The sequence below is a fragment of the Castor canadensis genome, chromosome 4, assembly GCF_047511655.1.
Source record: "Castor canadensis chromosome 4, mCasCan1.hap1v2, whole genome shotgun sequence".
Taxonomy (NCBI): domain Eukaryota; kingdom Metazoa; phylum Chordata; class Mammalia; order Rodentia; family Castoridae; genus Castor; species Castor canadensis.
Genome location: NC_133389.1, coordinates 151,408,675 through 151,433,766, shown reverse-complemented (window position 1 = coordinate 151,433,766; position 25,092 = coordinate 151,408,675). Strand labels below are relative to the sequence as shown.

The 25,092-nt window shown below is 37.7% G+C and overlaps 1 protein-coding gene and 1 pseudogene across 5 annotated transcripts in view; one reads left to right on the top strand and one right to left on the bottom strand.

Annotated features, from left to right (window-relative positions):
* The window catches only part of Trak2 (trafficking kinesin protein 2), a 69,888-nt gene extending 49,706 nt beyond the window's left edge, over positions 1 to 20,182 (top strand). For all 5 annotated transcript variants that reach the window (XM_074071397.1, XM_020157637.2, XM_074071396.1 and 2 more), the window contains 6 exons: positions 7,870 to 7,949; positions 8,332 to 8,535; positions 10,042 to 10,340; positions 11,516 to 11,782; positions 13,946 to 14,051; positions 16,219 to 20,182. In XM_074071397.1, the coding sequence (XP_073927498.1) occupies positions 7,870 to 7,949; positions 8,332 to 8,535; positions 10,042 to 10,340; positions 11,516 to 11,782; positions 13,946 to 14,051; positions 16,219 to 16,897 (1,635 nt within the window). In that variant the 3' untranslated portion in view covers positions 16,898 to 20,182. The remainder of the gene's footprint in view (positions 1 to 7,869; positions 7,950 to 8,331; positions 8,536 to 10,041; positions 10,341 to 11,515; positions 11,783 to 13,945; positions 14,052 to 16,218) is intronic.
* A 3,286-nt stretch (positions 20,183 to 23,468) lies between these two features.
* Positions 23,469 to 25,090, bottom strand: LOC109682421 (small ubiquitin-related modifier 1-like; annotated as a pseudogene).
* Positions 25,091 to 25,092: the final 2 nt, after the last annotated feature.

Here is a 25,092-nt window from a genome sequence, read left to right as displayed (position 1 = left end):
GGCATATAGTCATTTTTACCATGTTGATTCTACCAATCCATGAACATGGGAGATCGCTCCACTTTCTATAGTCTTCCTCAATCTCTTTCTTCAGAAGTTTATAGTTTTCCTTGTAGAGGTCATTCACATCCTTTGTTAAGTTTACACCTAGGTATTTGATTTTTTTTGAGGCTATTGTAAACGGGATTGTTTTCATATATTCTTTCTCAGATTGTTCATTATTAGTATATAGAAATGCGAATGATTTTTCTATGTTGATTTTATATCCTGCTACCTTGCTACAGCTGTTAATGGTGTGTAGGAGCTTTTGAGTAGTTTTTTGGGTCTTTAAGGTATGGGATCATATCGTCTGCAAATAGGAATATTTTGACAGTTTTTTACCTATTTGTATTCCTTTTATTCCTTCTTCTTGCCTAATTGCTCTGGCTAGGAATTCCAGTACTATGTTGAATAGGAGTGGAGATAGTGGGCATCCTTGTCTCTTTCCTGATTTTAGAGGAAATGGTTTCAGTTTTTCACCATTAAGTATAATGCTGGCTGTAGGTTTGTCATATATAGCTTTTATAATGTTGAGGTACTTTCCTTCTAGTCCTAGTTTTCTTAGAGCTTTTATCATGAAATGGTGTTGGATCGTATCAAAGGCTTTTTCTGCATCTATTTAGATGATCGAGTGGTTTTTGTCTTTCTTCTGTTAATGTGGTGTATTACATTTATAGATTTTCGTATGTTGAACCACCCCTGCATTCCTGGGATGAAGCCTACTTGGTCGTGGTGAATGTTCTTTTTGATGTGTTGTTAAATTTGGTTTGCCATTATTTTATTGAGAATGTTTGCATCAATGTTCATTAAGGAGATTGGCCTCCTTTTTGGAGGTGTTTTTGCCTGGTTTTGGGATAAGTCTAATACTGTCTTCATAAAATGTGTTGGGCAGTTTTCCTTCCCTTTTGTATTTCATAGAACAGTTTAGGGAGGGTTGGTATCAGTTCTTCTTTAAAAGTCTGATAATATTCAGCAGAGAATCCATCAGGTCCTGGACTTTTCTTTTTTGGGAGACTCTTGATTGCTGCTTCAATTTCATTTTGTGTTACAGATCTATTCAGGTGATTAATGTCCTCTTGGTTCAGTTTTGGATGATCATAAGTATCTAGAAATCTGTCCATTTCTTCAAGATTTTCAAATTTATTTGAATATAGGTTCTCAAAATAGTCTCTGATGATTTCCCGGACTTCCATGGTGTTTGTTGTTAGCTCCCTTTTGCATTCCTGATTTTACTGATTTGGGTTTTTTCTCTTCTCATTTTAGTCAGGTTTACCAGGGGTCTATCGATCTTGTTTATTTTTTCAAAGAAACAACTTTTTGTTTCATTAATTCTTTGTATGATTTTTTTGGTTTCTATTTCATTGATTTCAGCTCTTATTTTTATTATTTCCCTTCTATTTGTTTTGGGTTTTGCTTGTTCTTGTTTTTCTAGGAGTTTGAGATGTATCATTAGGTCATTGATTTGAGATCTTTCAATCTTTTTAATATATGCACTCATGGCTATAAACTTTACTCTCAGGAGTGCCTCTGCTGTGTCCCATAGGTTCCAGTAGGTTGGGTTTTCATTTTCATTGACGTCCAGGAAGCTTCTAATTTCCTCAGTGACTCATTGTTCGTTAAGCAATGAGTTATTCAGGTTCCAGCTGTTTGCATGTTTTTTATCTTTATTTTTGTTGTTGAGTTCTAGTTTTATTGCATTGTGATCAGATAGAATGCATGGTATAATTTCTGCTTTCTTATATTTGCTGAGGCTTGCTTTGTGCCCTAGGATATGATCTATTTTGGAGAAGGTTCCATGGGCTGCTGAGAAGAATGTATATTGTGTAGAAATTAGATGAAATGTTCTGTAGACATCAGTAAGGTCCATTTGATCTATGGTATGTTTTAGATCTAGGATTTCTTTATTGATTTTTTTGTTTGGATGACCTATCTATTGATGATACTAGGGTGTTAAAGTCTCCCACAACCACTGTGTTGGAGTTAATATATGCCTTTAGGTCCTTCAGGGTATGCTTGGTGACATTGGGTGCATTGACATTGGGGCATATAGGTTGATAATTGTTATTTCTTTGTGGTCTATTTCCCCTTATTAGTATGGAATGTCCTTCTTTATCTTGTTTGGTCAATGTAGGTTTGAAGTCTACTTTGTCCAAGATAAGTATTGCTACTCCTGCCTGTTTTCAGGGGCCATTGCCTTGGTAAATCTTCTTCCAGCCTTTCATCCTAAGTCTATGCTTATTTCTATCTATGAGATGGGTCTCCTGTAAGCAACAAACTGTTGGATCTTCCTTTTTAATCCAGTTTGTCAAATGGTGCCTTTTGATGGGGGAATTAAGTCAGTTAACATTAAGCGTTAGTATTGATAGGTATGTGGTGATTCCTGTCATTTAATTGTCTTAGTTTGAGGGTTTGATTGTGTGTGTAGCTAAATCGATGTTACTCTCTACTTGCTTTTTCTTTTCCTGTAGTTTGGTACTGCCTGCCCTTTCATGGTTATGTTGGGTTTCACTTTCTGTGTGCAGAATCCCTTGAAGAATCTTTTGTAGTGGTAGCTTTGTGGTCACATATTGTTTTAGTTTCTGCTTATCATGGATGACTTTTATTGCTCCATCTATTTTGAATGATAATTTTGCTGGGTAGAATATCCTGCGGTTTAAGTTATTTTCATTCAGTGCCCGGAAAACATCACTCCATGCTATTCTTGCTTTTAATGTTTGTGTTGAGTAATCTGCTGTGATTTTGATGGGTTTACCTTTTATGTTATTTGCTTTTTCTCTCTTACAGGCTTCAATATTCTTTTTCTAATCTCTGTACTTGTTGTTTTAATGATTATATGTCGTGGGGTAGTTCTATTTTGGTCAGGTTGTTTGGAGTTCTGGAGGACTTGTGCACCTGTATGGGCATAGTTTTCTCTATATTTGGGAAATTTTCTGTTATTATTTTATTGAATATATTATGCATTCCCTTTGCTTGAACCTCTTCTCCTTCTTCAATGCCCATGATTCTCAGGTTTGGTCTTTTGATGGAGTCAGTGAGTTCTTGCATTTTCTTTTCACAGGTCTTGAGTTGTTTTAACTAATAGTTCTTCATTTTTGCTTTAATTACCATTTCATCTTCGAGTTCTGAGATTCTGTCTTCTGCTTGTTCTGTTCTGCTGGGTTGGCCTTCCATTTTGTTTTGCTTTTCTGTTTCGTTCTTTTTTCTGAGGTTTTCCATGTCCTGAGTTTCTTCCTCTTTAATATTGTCTATTTTCATTCTGAGTTCATTTATCTCTTTATCATATTCTTTGTTTCACTTTGGTGTTTATACAGTGCCTCTATAGTTTTTTTTATTTGTTGTGCTGTCTCAAATTCTCTATTTTTGTTTTCTTGAAATTTCTTGAGTGTCTCCTGGACATTTTGTTGACCATATCCAGTATCATCTCTATAAAATTCTCATTGATTACTTGCAGGATTTCTTTTTTCAGAGTGTTTTTGTGGGCTTCATTGGGTCCTTTGGCATAGTTTATCTTTGTTTTGTTGGAGTCTGGATCTGGGTATCTGTTTTCTTCATTTCCCTCTGGTTCCTGTACTAATTTATTATTGGGGGGAAAATGGTTTCCCTCTTTTTTCTGTCTCCCCATCATTGCCCTTGCTATTGTTACTGTCCCTGTACTGTGTGTAATTCGATATTGTCTAGCTTGTAATAATAACAATGGTGATATCTAGAATGGAAGAAGAGAGGGAATGCAAAGAAGGTAAAGAAAAAGGGAAAAAACAAAACAAACAAACAAAAAAATAGAGCCAAAGAAATAAACAGGGAGAGATAGTGTACTAATCAATGGTAAGCTAAACTGGGATTAGAGAGACAGAGGGAGGATGATAAAAAAAAAATCCCCAAGTTCAAATGCAATAAAGTTTCAGTCTTAATAATTTTGGCTTTAGTCGTTCAGCCTCCATTCCTAGTGTTGAAGTCTGAGAAGTAGTTCTGTCATTATCTTATCAAAGGGGAAAAAAACAACAAAGAAAAAAATCCCAAGTTCAAATGCAATACAGTTTCAGTTAGTCCTTCAGCATCCAGTCCTGGTTCTGTCCTTGTCACATCAAAGGAAGAGAAAAAAAAAAAAAAAGAGTCTGGAGACAGCTTTGTGAATGTCTATCTGAGGCTGTGGCTCACCTACCACCTACTGTCAGCCATCTGCTGCTGCAGGCTTTATTTATTGCAGATCTCAGGAATGAGCTCTGTACTCACCTAGCCCGCAGACTTTATGTAGAGTTCTCCTGGATGCATGCCCCTTTTGTTTTCTCCAGTATACAGCCCTACCCACCTTTTGCAATTGCAGTCTTTTTTGATTTAGAATTTGCCCCTCCCCCACTCTCCAGTGGAGCATACCACACTTTAGCTGCCATTGGAAGCCTTCCCCTCTCCAAGCACACTGGGGGAGGTGGCACCACACCTGCCTTCTCCAGCTGGCTTATTTATTTTCAGTTCGTGTGAGGGGGTGCCCCTCCCCCACTCTCTGGAGCTCAGGGCGCCCCACCCTCTTTGCTATATGTCTTTTTTTTTTTTTTTCAGCTGCTTGTTTATTATTCAGTTTGGTTTTTTTCTCTTTTTTCCCTGGATGTGGGTCGGTCTGTCCAGGGGGCTATGCTGATTTGGCCCAGGGTTGTCTGTGGGAGTACCGCGTACCACTTAACTCACCTTGTGGTCTGCATCTTCCCAAGCCATCTGGGCACTGGCGTCTGGCGGCGGTGCAGGACTCCTCCTGGTTTCTCCATTTAACATGAAGTGGAGATTCTCTGCACAGGCTGGGGGTGTGGAGGGGTCAAAGTTTTGCCTCTTCTTGGTGGTTTTTCCTGTAATGTGTATCTCCAGTGTCTCTCCAAGATTTTACTTTAGGAAGAATGCTTTGTGCTTCCTTCCTCTAGTCGCCATCTTGGAATCCTTTTTTTTTTTTTTTTTTAAAGGACAGATCTCACTGTAGCCTAGGCTAGCCTAGAACTTGCCGTATAGCCCAGGTTGGCCTCAAACTCATGATCTTCCTGCCTTAGCCTCCTGTAATTACAGGAGTATGTCCCCATGTCTAACAGTAGATTTTCTTAAGGATACAAGGGCAGAAATTTTGGTTTTTAATTAATTAAGCAGTACAGGGATCAAACGCACACAAGTGCTCTAACACTGAGATATATCCCCAGGTGTTCAATTTTTCAGTCTTTTTATTTTGAAACTTTTTTTTTGTGTGTGTGGTACTGGGGTTTGAACTCAGGGTTTCACGCTTGTTAAGCGGGCTCCCACTAGAACCACATATCCAGCCCTTAAATTTAGAATAAATTTCTAAAAAATAATACAAAGAATGTTCATACATCCACCTACATTACTCAGTTTTTCACATATTGTTATATTGTCTCTTAGTTGTTTTTTGAGCAATTTATTAGTAATTGCAGATACACTCTATCACCCCTTAGTACTTAAATGTGTGCTTACTAAAGTCAAGAACACTCCTACATGATCACACTACAATCATCTGCTTGAGGAAACTGACTTGATACAGTATATAGTTTAATCCACAGAGCCTATTCAGATTTTCCCAATTCTCCAATAATGTTTCTTTATCATTTTTAAACTGTGGTTTACTGTTTATTTATTTTGAGATGAAATCTTGCTGTGTTGCTCAGGCTGACCTCCTGGGTTCAAATGACCCTCCTTCCTCAGCTTTCTGAGTAGTTAAGACTTGAGGCTCATGCCACTCTACCACTACAGTAATGAACTCTAAAAGATATGTTTGCATGTATTTGTTTCAATCTGGCACATTGGTTTTTTTGTCTTTATTTGTTGTACATTATCTTTGTAAAATGTAAAATTAGGTTTGCCTGATAGTTGGTTCTTCATGATTAGATTCGGTTAATTGATTTGGGGCAGAAATAATTGAATTTTATTCTCAGTGGTCATGTCAAGAGTTACATAATGTCTATTTAGTCCATTACTGGTGATGTTAATTAACTGTGATCTCTTGGGTAAGTTAGCTAACTTGTTTTAAAAGTACTAATTAATTAAATTAATACTACTAATTCACTGTGCAGGAATGAAAAATTAGCAGATACTAATGTAACCAAGTGATCAAAGTTAATATTTCAAGGGAGATACTTTGAAATTCAATGTCCTGTTACTCAAACTTTTATTCACTAGTTGCTTTTTTGTTTTTTGTTTTTTTAATGCAGTATTGGTGTTTGAGCTCAGGGTCTGCTGCTTACTAAGCAAGCATTCTACCACTTGAGCCACACCTCCAGTCCTTTTTGTTTTAGGTATTTTGCAAATAGAGTCTTGTGGTTTTACCTGGGCCAACTGGACCACCATCTGTCTACATACAGCCTCCATGCAGCTGGGACCACAAGTCACCATGCCTGGTTTATTTGTTGATATGGGGTCTCACTACTTTTTCCCCAGGCTGGCCTTGAACCACAGTCCTCCTGATCTTCACCTCTGGAATAGTTGGTATTACAGGTGTGCATCACCATGCCTGACCTCAGCATTAATGGCATTCTTTTGTTAGAGCTTTTCTGGCTCATTTATTTTATTCATTTTTTTTCATTTAGTCAGCATGGACTCATGTAGTACTATTTTATTCAATAATATAAGCCATTTTTAATGACTTATTTTTATACTCACATTGTCCCAGATATGGCCAGCGGTACCTCCTTCAAACTCACTTTATACTTTTTGTTCCAACCATTTCTCCAAGAAGCTCTGGTTACCTTTATTGAGGAAGGCTTTTCTGAATCCACAACCTGGGTGTCTATTGCCACTAGTGTATCATTGTTTCTTGGCCCTCTCAGAGGATCTAGCTAGGAAATGCTTGTATTTCATACATATACCCACACATACCTCTCTTTCCATCCATATGTATATACTTATACATATAAAAAATCCAATTACAGCCATCCTCAGCTCAGCCCCACTGAGCATGTCACACATCTCTGGCCAGGAAAAAAAGACTTTCTTATTTAAAAATTTTTTTAATATTATAAAATATGTACATGTTTGCTACATATGAGTTAGAAATTACAGAGAAGCAAGAAGGCATTGAAGGGCAGGGTGCATTGCTCAGCTGGCTGGGCATTGGCCCTGACTCCAATCCATGGTATTGCCTAAAAAGAAAAAGAGAGAAAAGTTGTATTTGTACAATAGCTTTTTTGGGGGCAGTATTGTGGTTTTAACCCAGGGCTTCTTCCTTGCAAGGCATGCTCTTTACCACTTGAACCATACCTCTTTTTGTTCTGTTATTTTAGAGGTAGGGTCTTGCTTTTTGCCCAGGCCAGCCTAGACCACAATCTTAATATTTTAAGCTTCCTGTCAATGCTAGGATGACAGGTGTGTGCTACCACACCCAACTTTTTTCTGTTGAGATAGGGTCTCATAAACTGTTTTGTCCAGGCTTTCCATGATCCCCCCGATCTCAGACTCTCAAGTAGCTAGGATTATAGGCATGAGCCACTGGTAGCCTGCTTATAGTGTCTCTTTTTCTCCTTGAAATTTAGCCTGTAGCAGTTTTCTTGTGTGTTACTATAACACCAAAAATAGCTGGGTGCCAGTGGCTCACACCTATAATCCTAGCTATTTGGGAGGGTCATGGCTCCAGGCCAGCTTGGGCAAATAGTACATGAGACCCCATCTCCAAAATAACAGAGAAAAGTAGACTGGAGTTGTGGCTCAAGTGGTAAAGTACCTGCTTTATAAGCATGAAGCCCTGAGTTCAAACCCTACTCCCCCCACTAAAAAAAAAACACATGCTTATAGAGACTTTGTTAAATTTATGAGCATAGTAATTAAGACTCTCAAATTCTCTTTTCTCAGGAATCTTTGGCAGCTGAGATTGAGGGAACCATGCGTAAAAATTTGAGTTTGGATGAGGAATCCTCTCTCTTTAAACAAAAGTAAGTATAAATCACAAGTGGTTGTTACTCAGCCACTGGAATGGATATTTAAGAGAAGCCACGGGGCCAAGAATTCTATAGTTGAGCATTTGCCTAGAATGTCCAAGGTTATGGGTTTTATCCCTCAGCACTGCAAAAAAAAAAAGGCTACAATTATGAAATTCAGTAGTAAATCTGATTACTACTCAGTTTTGTTTTGTGTTCTGGATTGTCTTCACTTAAGAGATAATTCTTTTATTGTAAAGTTTATTTTCTACTAACTTCTCCTAAACATCAGTGACCATTCAGGGTGGCTTTATTTCTCATGAACTGTATATGTATGATTCTTCTGAAGTGCTCTGGAGGTTGACAGTGATGGAATGAATTCTTCCTTTTTTGACAGAGCCCAACAAAAACGGGTGTTTGATACTGTCAAGGTTGCAAATGATACACGGGGCCGCTGTGTCCCATTCCCAGCTCTGCTACCCATCCCAGGCTCGAACCGTTCAAGTGTTATCATGACAGCAAAACCTTTTGAGTCTGGTGTACAGCAAACAGAGGACAAAACACTCCTGAACCAGGGGAACAACTTAGAGGAGGTTCCTGGGTAAGAAACACAGACCACAACAGTTATTCTGCATTTCTTGTGTTGTTTGTGAACCAAATTCACATATTCAAATTCCAGCATTACTCCATACTATCCCATGATGGTTCTGGCACTGTCAGTTTTCATTCACTTGTGATGCTATACATCATTATTTGTAGGATACATCATTGAATTCATAAAAACTTCAGGAGTGAAAAGACTGAATTCAATTAAGTGTATTCAAAATGAAGTTTGCCTTTACCACCAAAATTCTTTACTTCTTTAGCATTGCAAAGTATGAGTCTAAATCTTCATGTTCAAAGTCCAATTTGTTTGAATCCCATTTGGTCATTAACATAAATATATCAAATGACATTTTCTTATAACCCACCTCATAACCTCAACCATTTTGCTGCTTTATGAATAAACAATAAGTTTGAGTACTTTTTTTGCACTCAAACTCAAATCTTTATTTGTTTAAACTTAAATATTTTTCCTTCTTTCATTAACTCATTGTATTGAATTACATATGGCTAGAAGTTAAACAACTTTACTGCAAAGTCAGCAGAAAGCTTTTGAAAGATAGATGTTTGGCACCTCAGGGAAATCTTTCCTAATGCAGAAATCCTTCACACATGGTTTCAGTTTTATTGCGTGGTCTGTCACGTGCAATGTTCTCTACTCATGGTAAGTTTATGTGTCAATCCCATCTCATTATTACACAATTGTCTTAGGAAAAATACTGCCACAAGTCTGAGAATTTGCACACAGTGGCCTAGAGCAACTATAACACCTCCTTTTATATTGATTTTAAAATACCTCAATTTCACAATGTTGAAAAGTGAAAAAATATGAATAAGAGAACTTTGAAAATCTATATAAATCTTGTTTTAAATTTTCTGCAATATTTGAGGGGAATTCTATGACTCAAAACAGATTTTTTCACAATATTTTTATTTTGCGGGGGGACAGAGTCTTGCTAAGTAGCCCAGGCTAGTCTCAAACTTGCTATGCAGCCCAGGCTGGCCTAGAACTCATGATCCTCCTGCCTCAACCTCCCAAGTGCTGAGATAATAGACATGTACCACCATGCCTACCTCACAATTTAATATTTTTAAAGTTTTTATGTCTGCAAGTAGTGGCATTTAATTGGTAGCATTTTCTCTGTCTTCATAGTATGTGAAACAGTGGTACTGTTTGCAATCAGTGATAGATTACTTTTGTGACTGTGTCAATCTGAATATTTAAATAAACCTATCTAGTTTCATAAGTTAAATAGACATGTTAGCAAACACAACATAACAATAAAATATACTTTTTGCTTCTCTAAAGTCATTTGAAATGATCTGTGATGTTATTCCTGGTGATTTTGGTTCATTTTGCTATTTCTGTATTATAGGTGTCTCAGAAAATACTTTTTTTAAGTTTTTAAGATCAGTTTCATGAAAGTTCACCATTATAGAAAGGAATGGTCTAGATTATGCCCATGACTTTATGATCTAATCAGTGAGTGTGGTTTTCCCATAGGAGCTCTAAGTCAGTGAGCCAACCAGGACCCTCTGAAGATAGTGATTTGGCTACAGCACTGCATCGTCTTAGCCTGAGAAGACAGAACTACTTAAGTGAGAAGCAGTTCTTTGCTGAAGAATGGGAACGGAAGATCCAGGTTCTGGCTGACCAGAAAGAAGGAGTTAGTGACTGTGACACCCCCACAGAGAGCCTTGTGTCTCTCTACACCAACCAGTCAGAGATCACAGACCTCAGCAGCACCAGTTGCCTTCGAGGCTTTGTGCCAGAAAAATTACAAATTGTCAAGCCCCTTGAAGGTAATAAGTTAGTAAAAGCCCTTTATAAGCCATGTGGCTTATTGAACTTTCCTTTCTCTGGAATTGAGATTTGTATAAGAGTACTATGTGCAGAAGATATCTTTGTTATCCTTAAATCTTGTTGTACTTCATGGAAAATTAGTGCATGGAGAGATGAGCATTCTGTAAGTCATCAGTCGTCATTATAAATATGAAGGGGAGGGGGAGGAATCTCTGTCTTTTGCTAAGGAATATCATTGACATATGTAATACATCATCTCTACCTCTCTTTTCCAAAACGAACTCTTTACCCAAGAAGTGGAACAGATGGTATTTTTCTTTTTTGTTTTTTTCAGTTCATTTTCTGATGTAAGATAGAACTTGAATTCAAAATAAACTTCTTTGTTTTATGGAATGTTAACAGTCCTTGAATAGTTCTTTGACATTATTATAAAAGAGTTCTTTATGAAAAAAAATTTGGAAAAGTAACCTATAAAGATCCCTCAAAGGTTCAGCAACTTAGCTTGATGCAAGTATTTGTCAGAGTTGCCATTTTTAGTATGAAATGACCACAGTGACATAATTGGATGTTACATCTGGTGCAAGTGCTTAAGATGATCATTCACCAGTGTCCCATAGACCAGAACCAAGGGAATGTATACTCTGCTTTATCACCTTCATTTTCCTAGTCTCCCTGGGAGCCCAGGGAAAGGAGAGTCATGAGCAGTGTGGAGAAGTACACAAAGACACTACTGAACATTTAAGTTGTCTTCCAACCTAGGAACCTAGCTTTGCTTCTGAGTTCATAGGCCAAGCCAAGTGAACATTGCTTTTTATCACCTTGGAAAATATATCCCATCTCTGCCTCTTCTGAGGTACATATTGCCTTTTTCCTCACTGCCTCAGCATCCTAGTCTCTTTTAAGAGGGTCCTCTTGGTTTCTTCTCCCTTTCTTTAGATGGTCTTTTTAAAGTTAACATTTGAAATAGAAAGATTAGTACTGGTACCTTCAACATCTTGTCAATCTACCATGAAGAACTTGAATTTCCAAATTTTAACAAAATATCAAGACCACATAATTAATTTTATTTTTTATTACTATCATTATTGTTATTACTCATATAATTTTAGGTTCTGTTTTAAGAGTTAAGATTTGTGAAAAATGTAAAACGTGCCTCTTTTGCTTGCATATTCAGGATCACAAACTTTACATCATTGGCAACAGCTTGCTCAACCAAACTTGGGAACCATTCTTGATCCACGACCAGGTGTCATTACTAAAGGCTTTACCCAGTTGCCCAAGGATGCTGTCTATCACATCTCAGATTTAGAGGAGGATGAAGAGGAGGGTATCACTTTTCAGGTTCAGCAGCCTCTTCAAGTGGAGCAGAAACCTGCAGTATCCAAGCAAATAGCAGGGATCTTCCTGCCACCCATTTCTTCAGCAGGTGGACCAGTTACAGGTGAGAAGAGTACTTGGTTGAATCTGGCCTAGTAACCAATGCCATTTTGCCTACTAACTTACTGTATGGTCAGCTGATTACCTCTGCCCAAATCTCACTGAAATATGGTCAGCTATCTATCTCTGCTCAGATCTCACTGGAATACACTCATTATTGAATATAAGATAATGAAAATCTACAGCTGGCAATGTAGCTCAGTGGCAGAGTATATGCACAAGGCCCTGGATTCAATCCCCAGTATCATTAAAAAAAAAAAAAAGAAAGAAATCTGTTGGGTGTCGATGGTTCACACCTGTAATTCTAACTACTCAAGAAGCAGAGATCAGGAGGACCACAGTTCAAAAACAGCCCAGGCAAATAGTTTGTGAGACCCTATTTTGAAAATACTCAACCCAAAAAAGGGCCTGGGGGAGTGGCTCAAGTGGTAGAGCGCTGCCTAGCAAACATGAAATCCTGAGTTTAAACCCCAGTACCGCCAAAAAAAAAAAGTGAAGAAAAAAATCTGTAGCACTAATGACATTCCTAAGTCTCTCCACTTTTATTTTATCAGTCTGCATAAATAGATTGGGCAAAGAAGTAAATCATTCAGCAGTTTGCAAACCTTTTGGCTCAGGATCACTTTATACTCTTAAAAATCTTTGAAAATCCCCCCAGAGGGCTTATCTATGTGGATTATATTTATTGATATTTACTATATTAGATATCAAAACTGAGAAATTATTAAAATAGTAACTCACTTAAAAATAATAGTTACATGTTATACAAATACTATGTTTATGAAAAATAGCTATATTTTTTAAGTAGTGAAAAAAATGGTTTTGTTTTACAATTTTGTGAGTTTCTAACTTAGACTTAATAGAAGATAGCTAAATTCTCATGAGCATCTACATTCAGCCTTTTGCAGTGTTACATTGTTTTGATCGAACAATATGAAGAAAATGCAACCTTATACAAACATGTAGTTGGAATAGGATTTTCAGGGATTTAATATTTTTTGATATTATGCCAGACTTGGTAAGTATAGTTTCTTAAACATTTATAGCAGTGTGGAATCAGAAACTGCCTTAATGAATTTTCATACTTTGCTATCTGAAAATGCATTGGTCTACCCTACACTTTGAACATATGTTTTACTTGTGCATGGTTTGGTAACATGCATTGATCTTTAAGAAAATATTGTTTAACTGAGTTATCTCAGTCTTTCAAACGTTGACACATTTTATTATATATTAAAATCTCATTAATATTATCACCTTTCTCGATAGAAAAGGCTTTAACTACTAGAAAGCATTCAGACTGTCAGTTGGTGTATACAAATTTTCCAAATTTCACTTGAAAACTCAAGTATTGTCACTGGCAGAAAATATTGTCAGCTATTTTTCTTGAAGCAGCAGGCTCACGCCATTCATTTTCAAGAAAATGCCTGCCAAAACCCCTAGTCTGAATAACTGTAGCTTGTCTGTTAGTTGTTCTCTCAAGTAAAACTGGTGTTCTGTGACAACATTTCAACTCAACTGCACAAATGCTTTTCCTCTAGAAAACTATTATCTTGGCTTGCAGCAGGAGTGCTTAATGAATGCTTCTCAATTCATTGCCAACATAGTAAAAAGATTCAAGACCCAAGACTAAAGATTTAATGGATAATTTTTATTGCTTTATCAAGGACACTTTTAAGTAAATTAATACTGTGAATGCATAACAATGAAGAATATAAGTATAATTTGGTGACATTGTCTTGATTTGTGCTAAGGAGGCAACAGTTTTAACCCACCATTGTTTTTGGAACAGCAGTGCAAATGTCAACCTCCTCAAAAAGAAAAGGCCCCCATCCTAGCATTACTATAAAAGTGGTTTTGAGCTATGGAGTCTGACAGTCTGTAGACCACACTTTGAGAACAAGAGGAGTACTGCGGTGGTTTTTCTCTTATTTCTAAGCTATCTTTATGCCTTTTTGCTTATAGTTTTAAAGTATTGAAGGAGTCTGCTATATACTAACCAGTAATACTAATTTAGTCTGCATATTTTATTTTATTTCCATATTTGAAGATTTTTACTACAAAAAGCACTTGACAAATGCTGTATTATTAATAAATGTTAACCTTTTTACGTAATTAACCTAGTCTTTCAATTTTGTGTTTGGCTCCCTAAAAATCTCTATTTCAGTTGCAACCTCAAACCCAGGAAAGTGTCTGTCATGCACGAACTCGACATTCACCTTTACCACCTGTAGGATATTACATCCCTCTGATATCACTCAGGTTACCCCTAGGTAAGAGGGCCTGGGAAATCTGGGACCTCAAATGAATTTCTGTTTTTAATTACCTTTATTTTGCTTCCCAGAATTTTAATTAATGTTCTGTGATGGTTTGTCTTTAGGATATTTTTACATTGTATTTTCTCATTTGATCATTATCACTCTTTAAAGTAGGCAGGACAAGTGACTTTGTATTGTGTAAAATAAAGGAACTGAGGAATAGAGAGTTGAAGTGACTGGTCCAAGGGCAGACAGCTAATAAATGACCCAACTGAGGCCATACCCAAAGTTAGCTACTCACAAGGTTTGAGGGATCTGTCCTTTGCACAAGACTCCTTCGCTTCTGATACTACCTGCAAGTTGAGGGGGTTCCCAAGACCTCCTAAGTTCAAGTTCAGTAATTGACTAGAAGGACTCACAGAATTCATAGAAAGCTATTGTACTTGTGTCTGCTGTTTATTATAAGGAAAAGATGGGTTAAAACTATCCAAAGGAAGAAATGCTAAGGCACAGACTCTAGGGTTCTGCACATGAAGCTTCTCTTGTTCTTAGGATTCATTAGTCTCTCATCATCAGTGTGTGACAGGCACATGAAATATTGCCAACCAGTGAAATTCACCCAAGCATCAATATCCATCCCTAGTTTTTATTGGGTTTTATTATGTAAGCATAATCAGTTGAACTCCCTCATGGTTGAACTTCAGCCTGCGAGTCCACTGATACTACATGACCCATTCAGCCCCACCCCCAAAAGCACAGAAGATGATTAGGTACGGCCAAATCTATCCTATGGTCTAGTGTGACCAACCCCAATTCCAACCAAAGACAATCTTCTGAATTATAACACAGATTGCCTCCAAAAGCAAAAGTCTCAGACCTCTGGGCAAGGCCAAATTATTTACTACACAGGCTTCCTGTAGCCATGTAGGTGCCGTTTCTATCCTTCCAGTTCCCAAAAGAATCTAAGGTAGCTTTCAGAGACACATTGACTATTGTTAGAGATGATAGAACCTAGAAGTAGAAAAGGAAAATAATGCAAAAGGGATTCAGGACTAAGGAATTAAAATGGGTAAAGGAATAAAACCTAGAGTATGGATTGTATCATAAAGTCTTGTATATTAGTTAAGATAATCCATGCATTTGAATCTTAACTAGCTGCCACTATGGAGGGAAATAAGAATGTGATTCACAGTGTTTGTAAGATAGCAAATCGACTCCATAGGGAAGCATTTGGATGATATCCAGTAAAGATCCAAATAAAGCCTATAAACACATCTGTCATTTTTCTACTTTATTCTTATAGTCACCAAGATAAGTTTTATGAAACTGGTTCTTGAAGGGACTTTTAATACAGATTGATACCATCATATGAAGTATTCAATTCGGGAAGAAGGACAGGCCATTGTACAGTGAAGCAGTAATAGTGGGTTTAGAGACTGGACATACAGAATAGACTGCACCACATCAGAGATTCTTAGTTGGACTGATTTGATCAAGGAGTCAAATTTGCTTGAATGTTGCTTCTTTTATTTAAGTTGTTGCTATGGAAAGTTTCTTTATTAACCTTGAACTTGCATTTTGTTCATAATCATTAAAATTCTTGGTATCTGTAATTAATATATGTGATCATTTTGTATTGAAGTGAAAGTTTATTAAATACTGGTAACATTTGTTCAGGGAAGAAAAGTAGCTAGGGAAGAACCCTCTCAATTCCATCACCAGTTCCTTAAGTACATGATTTCTTAAGTTTTTCTTCTTAACTGAGCACAGAATAAAAAGAAAGATTGTAATAACTGTCAAAGCTTTTAATTTTTTTTAATTTCCTAGACACACATGTTAAAGTCAAGGTCGAGAAAAATGTGTTCCATAGGTATACATACACTACTGTAGTTTAGAATTAATATTTCTTGAGGAAATGGGAGTTTAGCAACTAGCAGTTTTTTATTTCTCAGTGATATAAAATTGAAAAATTAAAAAGAAGTTTCACCTTAAAAGACCAGTTTGGGTCTAATTATGAAAGATTGTATTTCCTAAAAAGTTGAAGCATTGTTTACCTATAGATTATTGCTTGTTTGGTATATTTCACTGTATGGAATAGAGCTATTAATAAAAAATTAAGCACCGGGTTGGGATTGCTTTTTTGCTTTTTATTCTTAAACACTCTCTCCTGCTTTTCTTACAGCTCTGGGTTCCCTTCGCTATCCTGTGGAAGTAGTGGGAGCAGTTCATCAAACACGGCTGTGAACTCTCCTGCCATGTCCTACAGACTCAGCATTGGTGAATCCATCACAAACCGACGAGATTCTACTATAACTTTCAGTAGCACCATAAGCTTGGCCAAGCTTCTGCAAGAGCAAGGCATCTCTGCTAAAGTGTACCAGAGCCCAATTTCAGAGAACCCCCTCCTCCAGCCTCTCCCTAAAGCCCTGGCTACCCCTTCCACACCACCAAATTCCCCATCTCACTCTCCGTGCTCTTCTCCCTTGCCATTTGAGCCCCGAGTGTGTATCTCTGAAAATTTTTTGGCCTCCCGACCAACTGAAACATTCCTCCAGGAGATGTATGGCCTAAGGCCTTCCCGGAACCCTCCTGATGTTGGCCAGTTGAAGATGAACTTAGTAGACAGACTGAAAAGACTAGGGATTGCCAGAGTGATCAAAACCCCTAACACCCAGGAGAATGGGAAAAGCCAAGAGGCTGAAATTGGTCTTCAAAAACCAGACTCTGTTGTTTATTTAAATTCAGGTAGCAATTTATTGGGTGGACTGAGGAGGAATCAGAGTCTCCCAGTCTTGATGGGTAACTTTAGTGCCCCAGTTTGCACATCTTCACCCAAAATGGGTATCCTGAAGGAGGACTGAGGCTCAGCACTGACTGAGCTCTTACAAAAATTAGCACATGAAGGATGGACTTGCACTGATACATGAGATCTGGTCTGACTTGAAAGAAAAGAAATGTTGCAGAAAGGTTGTGAATGTGAAGAGGGGGAAGTGGAGGAATGGAAACAAAATTGAGATGAGGTCTTCATGGATGAAGTCTGGTAAATTGAAAATGTAAATGTCATGAAATGTTTGGAGACAGAAAAGGATGAAAGGTTTATACACTCCTTCAGTTTTTATGTCTTGAAAATAAAAAGTGAATAGAAAACAATTTAGGATTATTGAAACATGCCAGAAATACTGAATACTTCTAGGGAACATAAACAGAGAGAACCTACCTAAAAGGGTGAGAAGAAAAGGAGCAACTTTGACTGTTGCTGGTAGAAAACTGTTCCAAAAGGTTGGTGCAGTAAGTTTGGTCTGTTATTGAGACAGTCATGAGATGCTTATGTTTCCCTTGCTAATGGCTGGTCAGATTATGCATCCATCTAATGGTGTGCTCACAGTACTACAAAGCAAGGAACTTTATCTTTTTCATTATATCAGAAGTGGAGACTCCCTTTTGCTTTTCCATTTTCAGGCCTTTGAGCCACTGGGAGCACAAACACTGTTCAAACTCCTTTGTATTTATGATTAATAAAAGTTCATTTTGAAAACTGATGGTATGACTAAGTGCTAGAGCACTTGCCTAGCAAGTACAAGGCCTTGAGTTGAAAGCACCAATATCACCAAAAATAAATTCAAGTTTTTAAATTTGTATTTTTATAGAACATCAGGAAAAAAACTCAACAATGTGGTTAGAAATTGGAAGGAATTTACTTTAAGAAGGAAAATGGGGGTAAATTAGAACCAAGAAACTTATGTTTAGGCTATTTCTTTTGGGTAATACAGTGGTCAAGGAATATATAGTTGCTTGCCTTTCAAATTCCTTGAAGGCTTGAAGGAGTTAAACCAGAAGTGCAATCTATAGGAATTATGTTGTATATTTATATATATAAAGTCTTTTTGTAAGGAAAGTTAGTTGTAACTTTTTCCAAAGTGCGCTAATATGCATATTTTTAATGAAAGATGACATGTATTTGCACAAAAATTCTCAGGCACATTAAATTATTATAAACTGAAGTGAAACCCAGGTGCTTGCTTTGAGAGAGTGTTGTTTTTGCTTGTTTGTTTTTTTCCTAATGTAAATTAAAACACTTTGTCTTGTTCCTGGCATCTTTCGAATTAGAGATGTCTCATGAGAGAGTTAAAGCTTCTTTTTCTTTGGTGTTCTTTTTTACAAACTGAAATGACAAAGGGAGACCATAAGATTAGGTTTCAACATTCAGCAGTTGACAAGGCTGCAAATTGGGCAGAAACCAATCTGTTTTGAATGTTCCCAGTCAGTCTGCTTCCATTGTCAGATGACATGGCTTAAGCCAGGTGGGGCCACTCAGGAAAACTTTCATGACATGAAAGACATGGGAAGTTAAGAGAAGGGACTAATTTTTTTGCTTATAAAAACAGTAGGTGTGTTACTTGGTTTTTTTGGTGCTTAGTTAGTAAAAGTTTTGCTCCTTTGCCCTGATTTAACTGAAAGGCAATTTTTAACTTCTGTTCCTGTGGTTTAACCCATATACCTCTCCCCAGGTCAGGGGGGTTCTTTCTTCTCTTGAGCCACTGCCCTACATGAAAAACTATGTACTGCAAAGAGTAAGAAAACCAACATGCAAGCGATGGTAAGAATCTGTGGGTTATTTGTGGTTTTTAGCACAGAATTCTTTCAATAAAACTTTTCCAAATTTCTCAAAAACAAAGAGTGAAGAGATGTCTGCTCCCTTTCTCCTTCACTCATCAAGCTGCTGTCTGCAGAGCATACACGCACACGCTCATAAAGGATTCCAGGTCAGTAAGTGTCCCTGAATGGAGTCAGCATTAAAGCAGAATTCCTGATGTGTAAACTTTATAAAGATTCCAACTTGCTTTTTTTTAAATGGCATTAGAATTTCTACTCTAAAGTAATTCCAGGGTGCTTCCTTTAGCCAACTCTTAAAGCTTTTCATTTGTTCCCTAAGAAAGTAATCTTCCTGTCACCTGGACATTTAAGTTTCCAGGAGTCGTCAGGAAGTAGGAAAATGTAGGACCAGAGTACTAAAGAGGGTTAAATTATTAGATTTACATATATAAACCACTATAAATTAAGCTAGATTTTTTAGTGTTCTATGTTGAGTATAATTTGTATACTTTTTTATTAATCAATGCCTAAATGATCACTGGAGGCTGAGTGGTGTATTACCCAAATAACCACATCTGGTTCAGGAAAACCAGATTTGGGTTTTTGAAAATCTGATGCTGGTGTTCTGTCAGAAATACGATAATTGCATACTAGTGCATGCTTGTCTCTAGAAGTGAATCCTGTCTTAAAACTGGGTTTTGCTGGTTTTGAAGTTTCCACCTAATATCATTTTTAGGATAGCCTGAGAATATTATAACAACTGTCTGCAAACTATAAGAAGAAGAACTGGAGCCTTACAGCAAGTTCTTCCTCAATTTCTCTGTTATGCTTTGGTACTGTTCACATTTTTGTTTTCTTGTATAGCATTAGCTGGATATGTACTTTCATGCCAGTATGGGAAACCCCAGTCTTTTTTTTTTTTTTTTTATCATCCTTCAACAAGATTTTCAGTGATTATACCTCAGGTATTTCTGAGTATCCTGTTATCTAGTAGGATATAAAATCTTCTTGAGCTCAGAATTAAAAGTTCTCCAAAATTATGAAGATCCAAAATCTTATGTAGATAGCCTTGGCTCTTAGGGAGGAGCTCATGACCATTGTTAAAGTAGTTTTTTTAAAGTTTTGTGCGATTGCCCTTAGTGTGACATAAATGGTCACACTTTAGCAAGGGAGGAAAAGAGGCAACTCACAAGAGCCTATTCTCTATAAAAGATATATTTTGCATAGTATTCAAAGCTTGTTATTTTGTTCAACCATTCTAGTACATTAACTTTTGGCATGGGGGACTAGGGCTATCAGTGTTCAGTGTCCACTGCCCACTGTCAGGTGCACAGAGACCTGTGCTCTAAGAGCACTCAGCCACAGCACAATGTTGTTACTGTTCATGCTGCCCAGCACAGCCCTGAAAGTGAGTGTGACTGTGCTCTGTTTGTGGCAGCCAGGGAAATACTGTTGTGTGATATCTGGAACTTGACTTTGTCAAACAGCTCTTTGTGCACCTTCCTTTGCTTTGTTAATGTAAATCAGATAATAAATATAAGCAGCTTCTTAAATGTTCCTGTCTCCTGTGTTTTTGTACCAACCCTACACAGATAATTCTGCACTGTCTTTATGTTCTTTTTGGTTAGAAAACAACCTCTGTTTGTCAAGCCACACACAAAATAAACCTCTAATAGTCATAAATAGCAAACAGGTCTTAGTGTATTTCATAGATTTTTATAAAAAATATATAATACACAGTGTCCATATATAAATAAATGGCACCTTTTTATTAATCACAAGGGATTTAATAAAACAAAATTTTATGATAAAAACTCAGAGTAAATACCAAATCAAAATTAAAATGGATTTGACTAGATACTGATTGTTCTCTTTGTAATTTCTTTTCCTCTTTTAAGCTTTGAGTGTCTGTCTCCATCTTGCCTGTTCAAGTTATGGCAGCTGTAATACAACCATGAGGCCTCCCTCACTCAACACACAGAGGTTGGCATATAGAGACCAGTTCTCAGGGACAACTGCTGTGTTGTTAAACTGACCCTGGTGTCTCTGGATTTTGTACTTCATGAAGTTAGTAGGTCTCTTTAAGTCCCCAAAAAGTAAGAGCTGCACTGTTTTTAACTAACCCACAGCCCACATTTTGAGGAATACTATTAATACTGGTGTTCCTCAGGGTTCAGCTTTAGAACCTCTTCTATTCTTAGACAATACTGTCTCCCGTGTGATTTCACCCACCCCCTTCATTTCAAATACATCTACTCTGAAGACTACTAAATCTATTTCTAGCCCAAACTCTTCTTTTGAACTCCTAAAATGTAGTAGACATCACTACTTGGGTCTCTCCCTGGCACCTCAACATGTCCAAAACTGAACTCGTGATCTCTCTCTGAACTTATTGAAACCCAGGAATCATGCCCCTCTCCTTTTCCCTCACTCTGACATCCCGTCAGTCACCAGACCCCTACCCCTACTGCTGTTCCTCAAAGCAGGCATCCACTAGGTCTCCTCTGGACCTCTGCCGCAGACTCTTACTCATTTCCCCTGCCTCCTGTCTTGGCCCCACCAACTGTTTCTCTACTTTGCAGTCACAGCCATCTTTCCGATATGCAGACCTAGTCGGATCCCTTCTCTGATTAAAACTGTTGCCTGATTCATCATTGTAGAAGAGTAATTCTTGCTATGAACTCCCTCTGCATCAGGCTAGTCTCTTAATGTAATATGCATTGTACTTCTTTTGAAATGGTTTATTGACTTTTCCCATTAGGCTCTAGGCTCTGTTGAGCATAGGAACTGAGGTATGTCCCCACACCTAACCACAGTGCCTGACACGCAGGGGACAATATGTGTACAGTCTGAATTGATGACAATGTTTTGTAAACTGTGGGTTGTGATCCATCAGTAGATCTGGAAACCAATCTAATGTGCTAGCACAGTCTTAATTTAGAAAAAACAAGTAACAAGCAGTAGAGATATTATTTCATGAAACTTATTATAAAACATATAGTGAGTTGCAGTAAAATCGAAAGGACAGGCAAGTACTTTTTCATTTTGTTTTGTTTGTATTCTCTTTTTGTTTGTTTGGAGACAGGGACTCACTATGTATCTCAGGCTGGCCTTGAATTCATGATGCTCCTACCTCAGAATCCTGAGTGCTGTGATTATAGGCTTGAGCTACCACACCTGGCAAGTACTTTTTTATTCTTTTTTTATTGTCATATTATTGTTGTACTGGGGGTACATTGTGACATTTACAAAAGTTCTTACAATATATCTTGGTTAAATTCACCCCCTCCATCATTCTCCTTTATGCCCCCTCCCCCTATTCCTGCAATAGTTTCAACAGGTCTCATTTTTCCATTTTCATACATGAGTACATAATATTTCCATCATATTCACCCTCCTACACCCTTTCCTTATATCCTCCCTAGTCTTTTTTCTATATTGAGAAAAAGCAACTTTATCTAGAAGAAAAAAAAAATGAAACCTTTGACAACCAGAAAAAGAAAATGCTGCTTTGGAGGATTTGTACTTTTACAGATTTCAAAGCCTTACATTCAAGGAAGAAAGTGCCTACTTTAGAGTTCTAGGCCTCTGTGAGTAAATGACAGAGGGACTTTAAATCCATTGCAAATTCTGCCTGGCAACTATGACTGTAGGCCAACTAAGCCTAGAAGTGCTATTTAATTATATTTGGTCTGACAATATATCTAAGCTTATTTTGCCTCATGGCTGATGATGAAAGTGGAAACCGCTTGTGACTTCCTTGCTGTTGAGGGAGGACTTTGATTTGGGTCTTAGAGAATTTAATTGGCTACTTCTCCAACTTTCTCTTTAAGAACAGCCTACCCTGAGCCAATAAGATGCTACCATTCTGTTTCCATAGTAATTAAAGAAACAAACCTTCACCTGCCATCTTCCAAGCCAAACCTCTCAAGTCAGGCTCAGTCAAAAGTCTCTGAGTGGAGAAGCATCTTTCTCCTCTGGTTTGACTTCCATTGCAACACCGGGAGACAACTAGATTGTCTTTAGAGGAGACGTTCATGTGCATGCCAGCTCAGTCTTTGTAAAAAGTCTTAGAAGAAGTTCACCAGAAATCTGTCTCTGCACCATTCATACTGTGGATTTCTGCTTTGGCATCTCAACCACTTGGGATAACCACTGAAGTCTTGAGTTCTGGAACCTCTGAATTTAATCTAAAATGAACTCTGATTTCATGTTGATGGGGAATAGTTTCTCCATAACACTGTAGTTTCTTTAAGACTTTTGACATGGGAAGGAACCACAGGGGAGAAGCAAATCTTTGAGCAGTCCAAGGTAAGTTCTTTGGAGAGGATGTTTTCTGCTGATTGTTTATACTAACTGGTGACCTCTCTGAAGGCTCTGCTGGCTCACTAACTGGCACCTTCAGCCCTCTGGGCCTCAAGTAAATTCACCAGGGAGAAATGCAGAAAAGGAAGAGAAGAGAGGGGAAAGAATCCTTAAAGAATCCTTACACACACACACACACACACACGTTTCTGAAAGGATACACAGAAAAGACTGTTAACAGTGTGCTGGAAGTCAAGGGCTGATGTTTAACTGGTATGCACAGTTAGTAAATGGCCATTGCCCAAAACACTCAAGTATCCTCCTTATCACCTTAGTTGTCCCAACTCCTCCCCTGGTACCCCTAGACCAACTCATGAGTAATAATTGGCCTGGGACAGAGGGAGTTTAGTGCTAGGGGACCCTGTTCCTACCCTGTAGCCCATGTCCACTCGGATTATTCAGTAGCCTGGTTGTTAGATGTTTTGAGTGTCGCTCCCATTGGTGCTTGGAGGGAGAGGACTTTACTTTTTTTTTTTTTAATACGGTTTTTACAAATATTGTTTATTTTAATGAAGCTGGTACAGACAATGTCCATTTAAAACCCATGTCCCAGGTCAAAAAGTACAAATAAAATCAAAAGGAGCAGTGTTCTGTTGGATACACTTCTGCGTGAATAACTTTATTCACTGCTAATGAAAATTAGAACTTTTCTGGGTTCTTCTGACAAGGTTTTTTTTAATCTTATGCTTTTCTCTTCAGTGAAGCCATCTTTGGAGTTAGTCATTAATCTCACCAGGTCTGTCACCTTGACTCCAAACCTGATATTCCTCTTCTTTTGGTCCAGACTCTTGGACTTTAAAAGTAGCTTCAAGTTAAGGAAAGGTCATTTTCCCACAGTTCAGTTCTATGAAAAACTTCCATCTCCCACTGAAAGTCAGTCCAGGAGTGAAGCAATCACATGCTAGAACTTCGGGGCCAATTGAAAAGTCATTTTGAACACTCGCATTGGTCGATCTTATCACCACAAACCTGAAAATGCACAGTCCTGAAAAAAGTGGCCTCTCCGTGCACACGTGTAATTTTTCAAAAGGAGAAGGCAATATGAAGGGGGCTGAGGTTTGATCACCAAAAATCAGCACAATGAAAACAAATGATAATGAGCACTAGAATTCAAATTACCAGATATTTTAAAGAGATGGAGTACCAGTATTCAATTCCATTTTGAACACCACACTACAAAAGAACTATTATTAAAAATAAAAAAGGATTGAGGGAAAAGAAAAAAAAATGAAAAGTATCTAAACTGTTGAATGACCCCCCGTTTGTTCCTGATAAACTTCAATCACATCTTCTTCCTCCATTCCCAGTTCTTTGGAGTATGATTATCAGCAAGTCTCTGACCGTCAGAGAAACCTGAGTGAACTCATTGGAACTCCCTGTCTTTGACAGTATGATTCTTTGAATTTCTTGAGATGTGTTGTCATTTTCACTTTGAAGTGAATCTTACTACTATCCTGGCCAGTGACTTTGAGTTTAATATATTCTCATTCCTTCGTATCCCCCAAGTCCTCAATTGAAGATTTGCCTCCTGGTCAGACATGGTGATAGTGGCTTCACCCGGGGGTCTCCGCACAGCAGCAGCCTCGGGCAGGTAGAACCTCGCTGTGGGGTTTACAAGCCTGTCTCCCTTCCCCACAGCACAACATTGTAGCTTCAGGGACTTCCCAGGACTTTACTTTTTAAGAACAAATTAGTAAATATTGAAGCATTGTTTATAATGGGAAAAATGAAAACAACTAGACAAGAGTCAATAGAAAACCAGTTAGAAATATGAGTACATCCATAGAATCGAAAGTTATAGTCACAATGACATGGAAACAAATCTCAGATTTGTTTAAAACATTTTCTTTAAATTTGCTTTAAAATAATCTGATGTTGGAGGAGTGAGGTGGAGTCGCGGGCTATATAGATGAATTAGATTCAAGTAGCCATTCATTGTTTATTGTTCAAACTATAGGATGGATGAATTCATTGTACTCTTCTCAAATTTGGTACATTTAAAACTTTTTCCCATTTTAAAGACTTCAGCAACTACACTCACCTGGCTTGCTCAGCCCCCTCTGCTTCCCTGACCTCCTTGACTCTCTCTGACGCATGA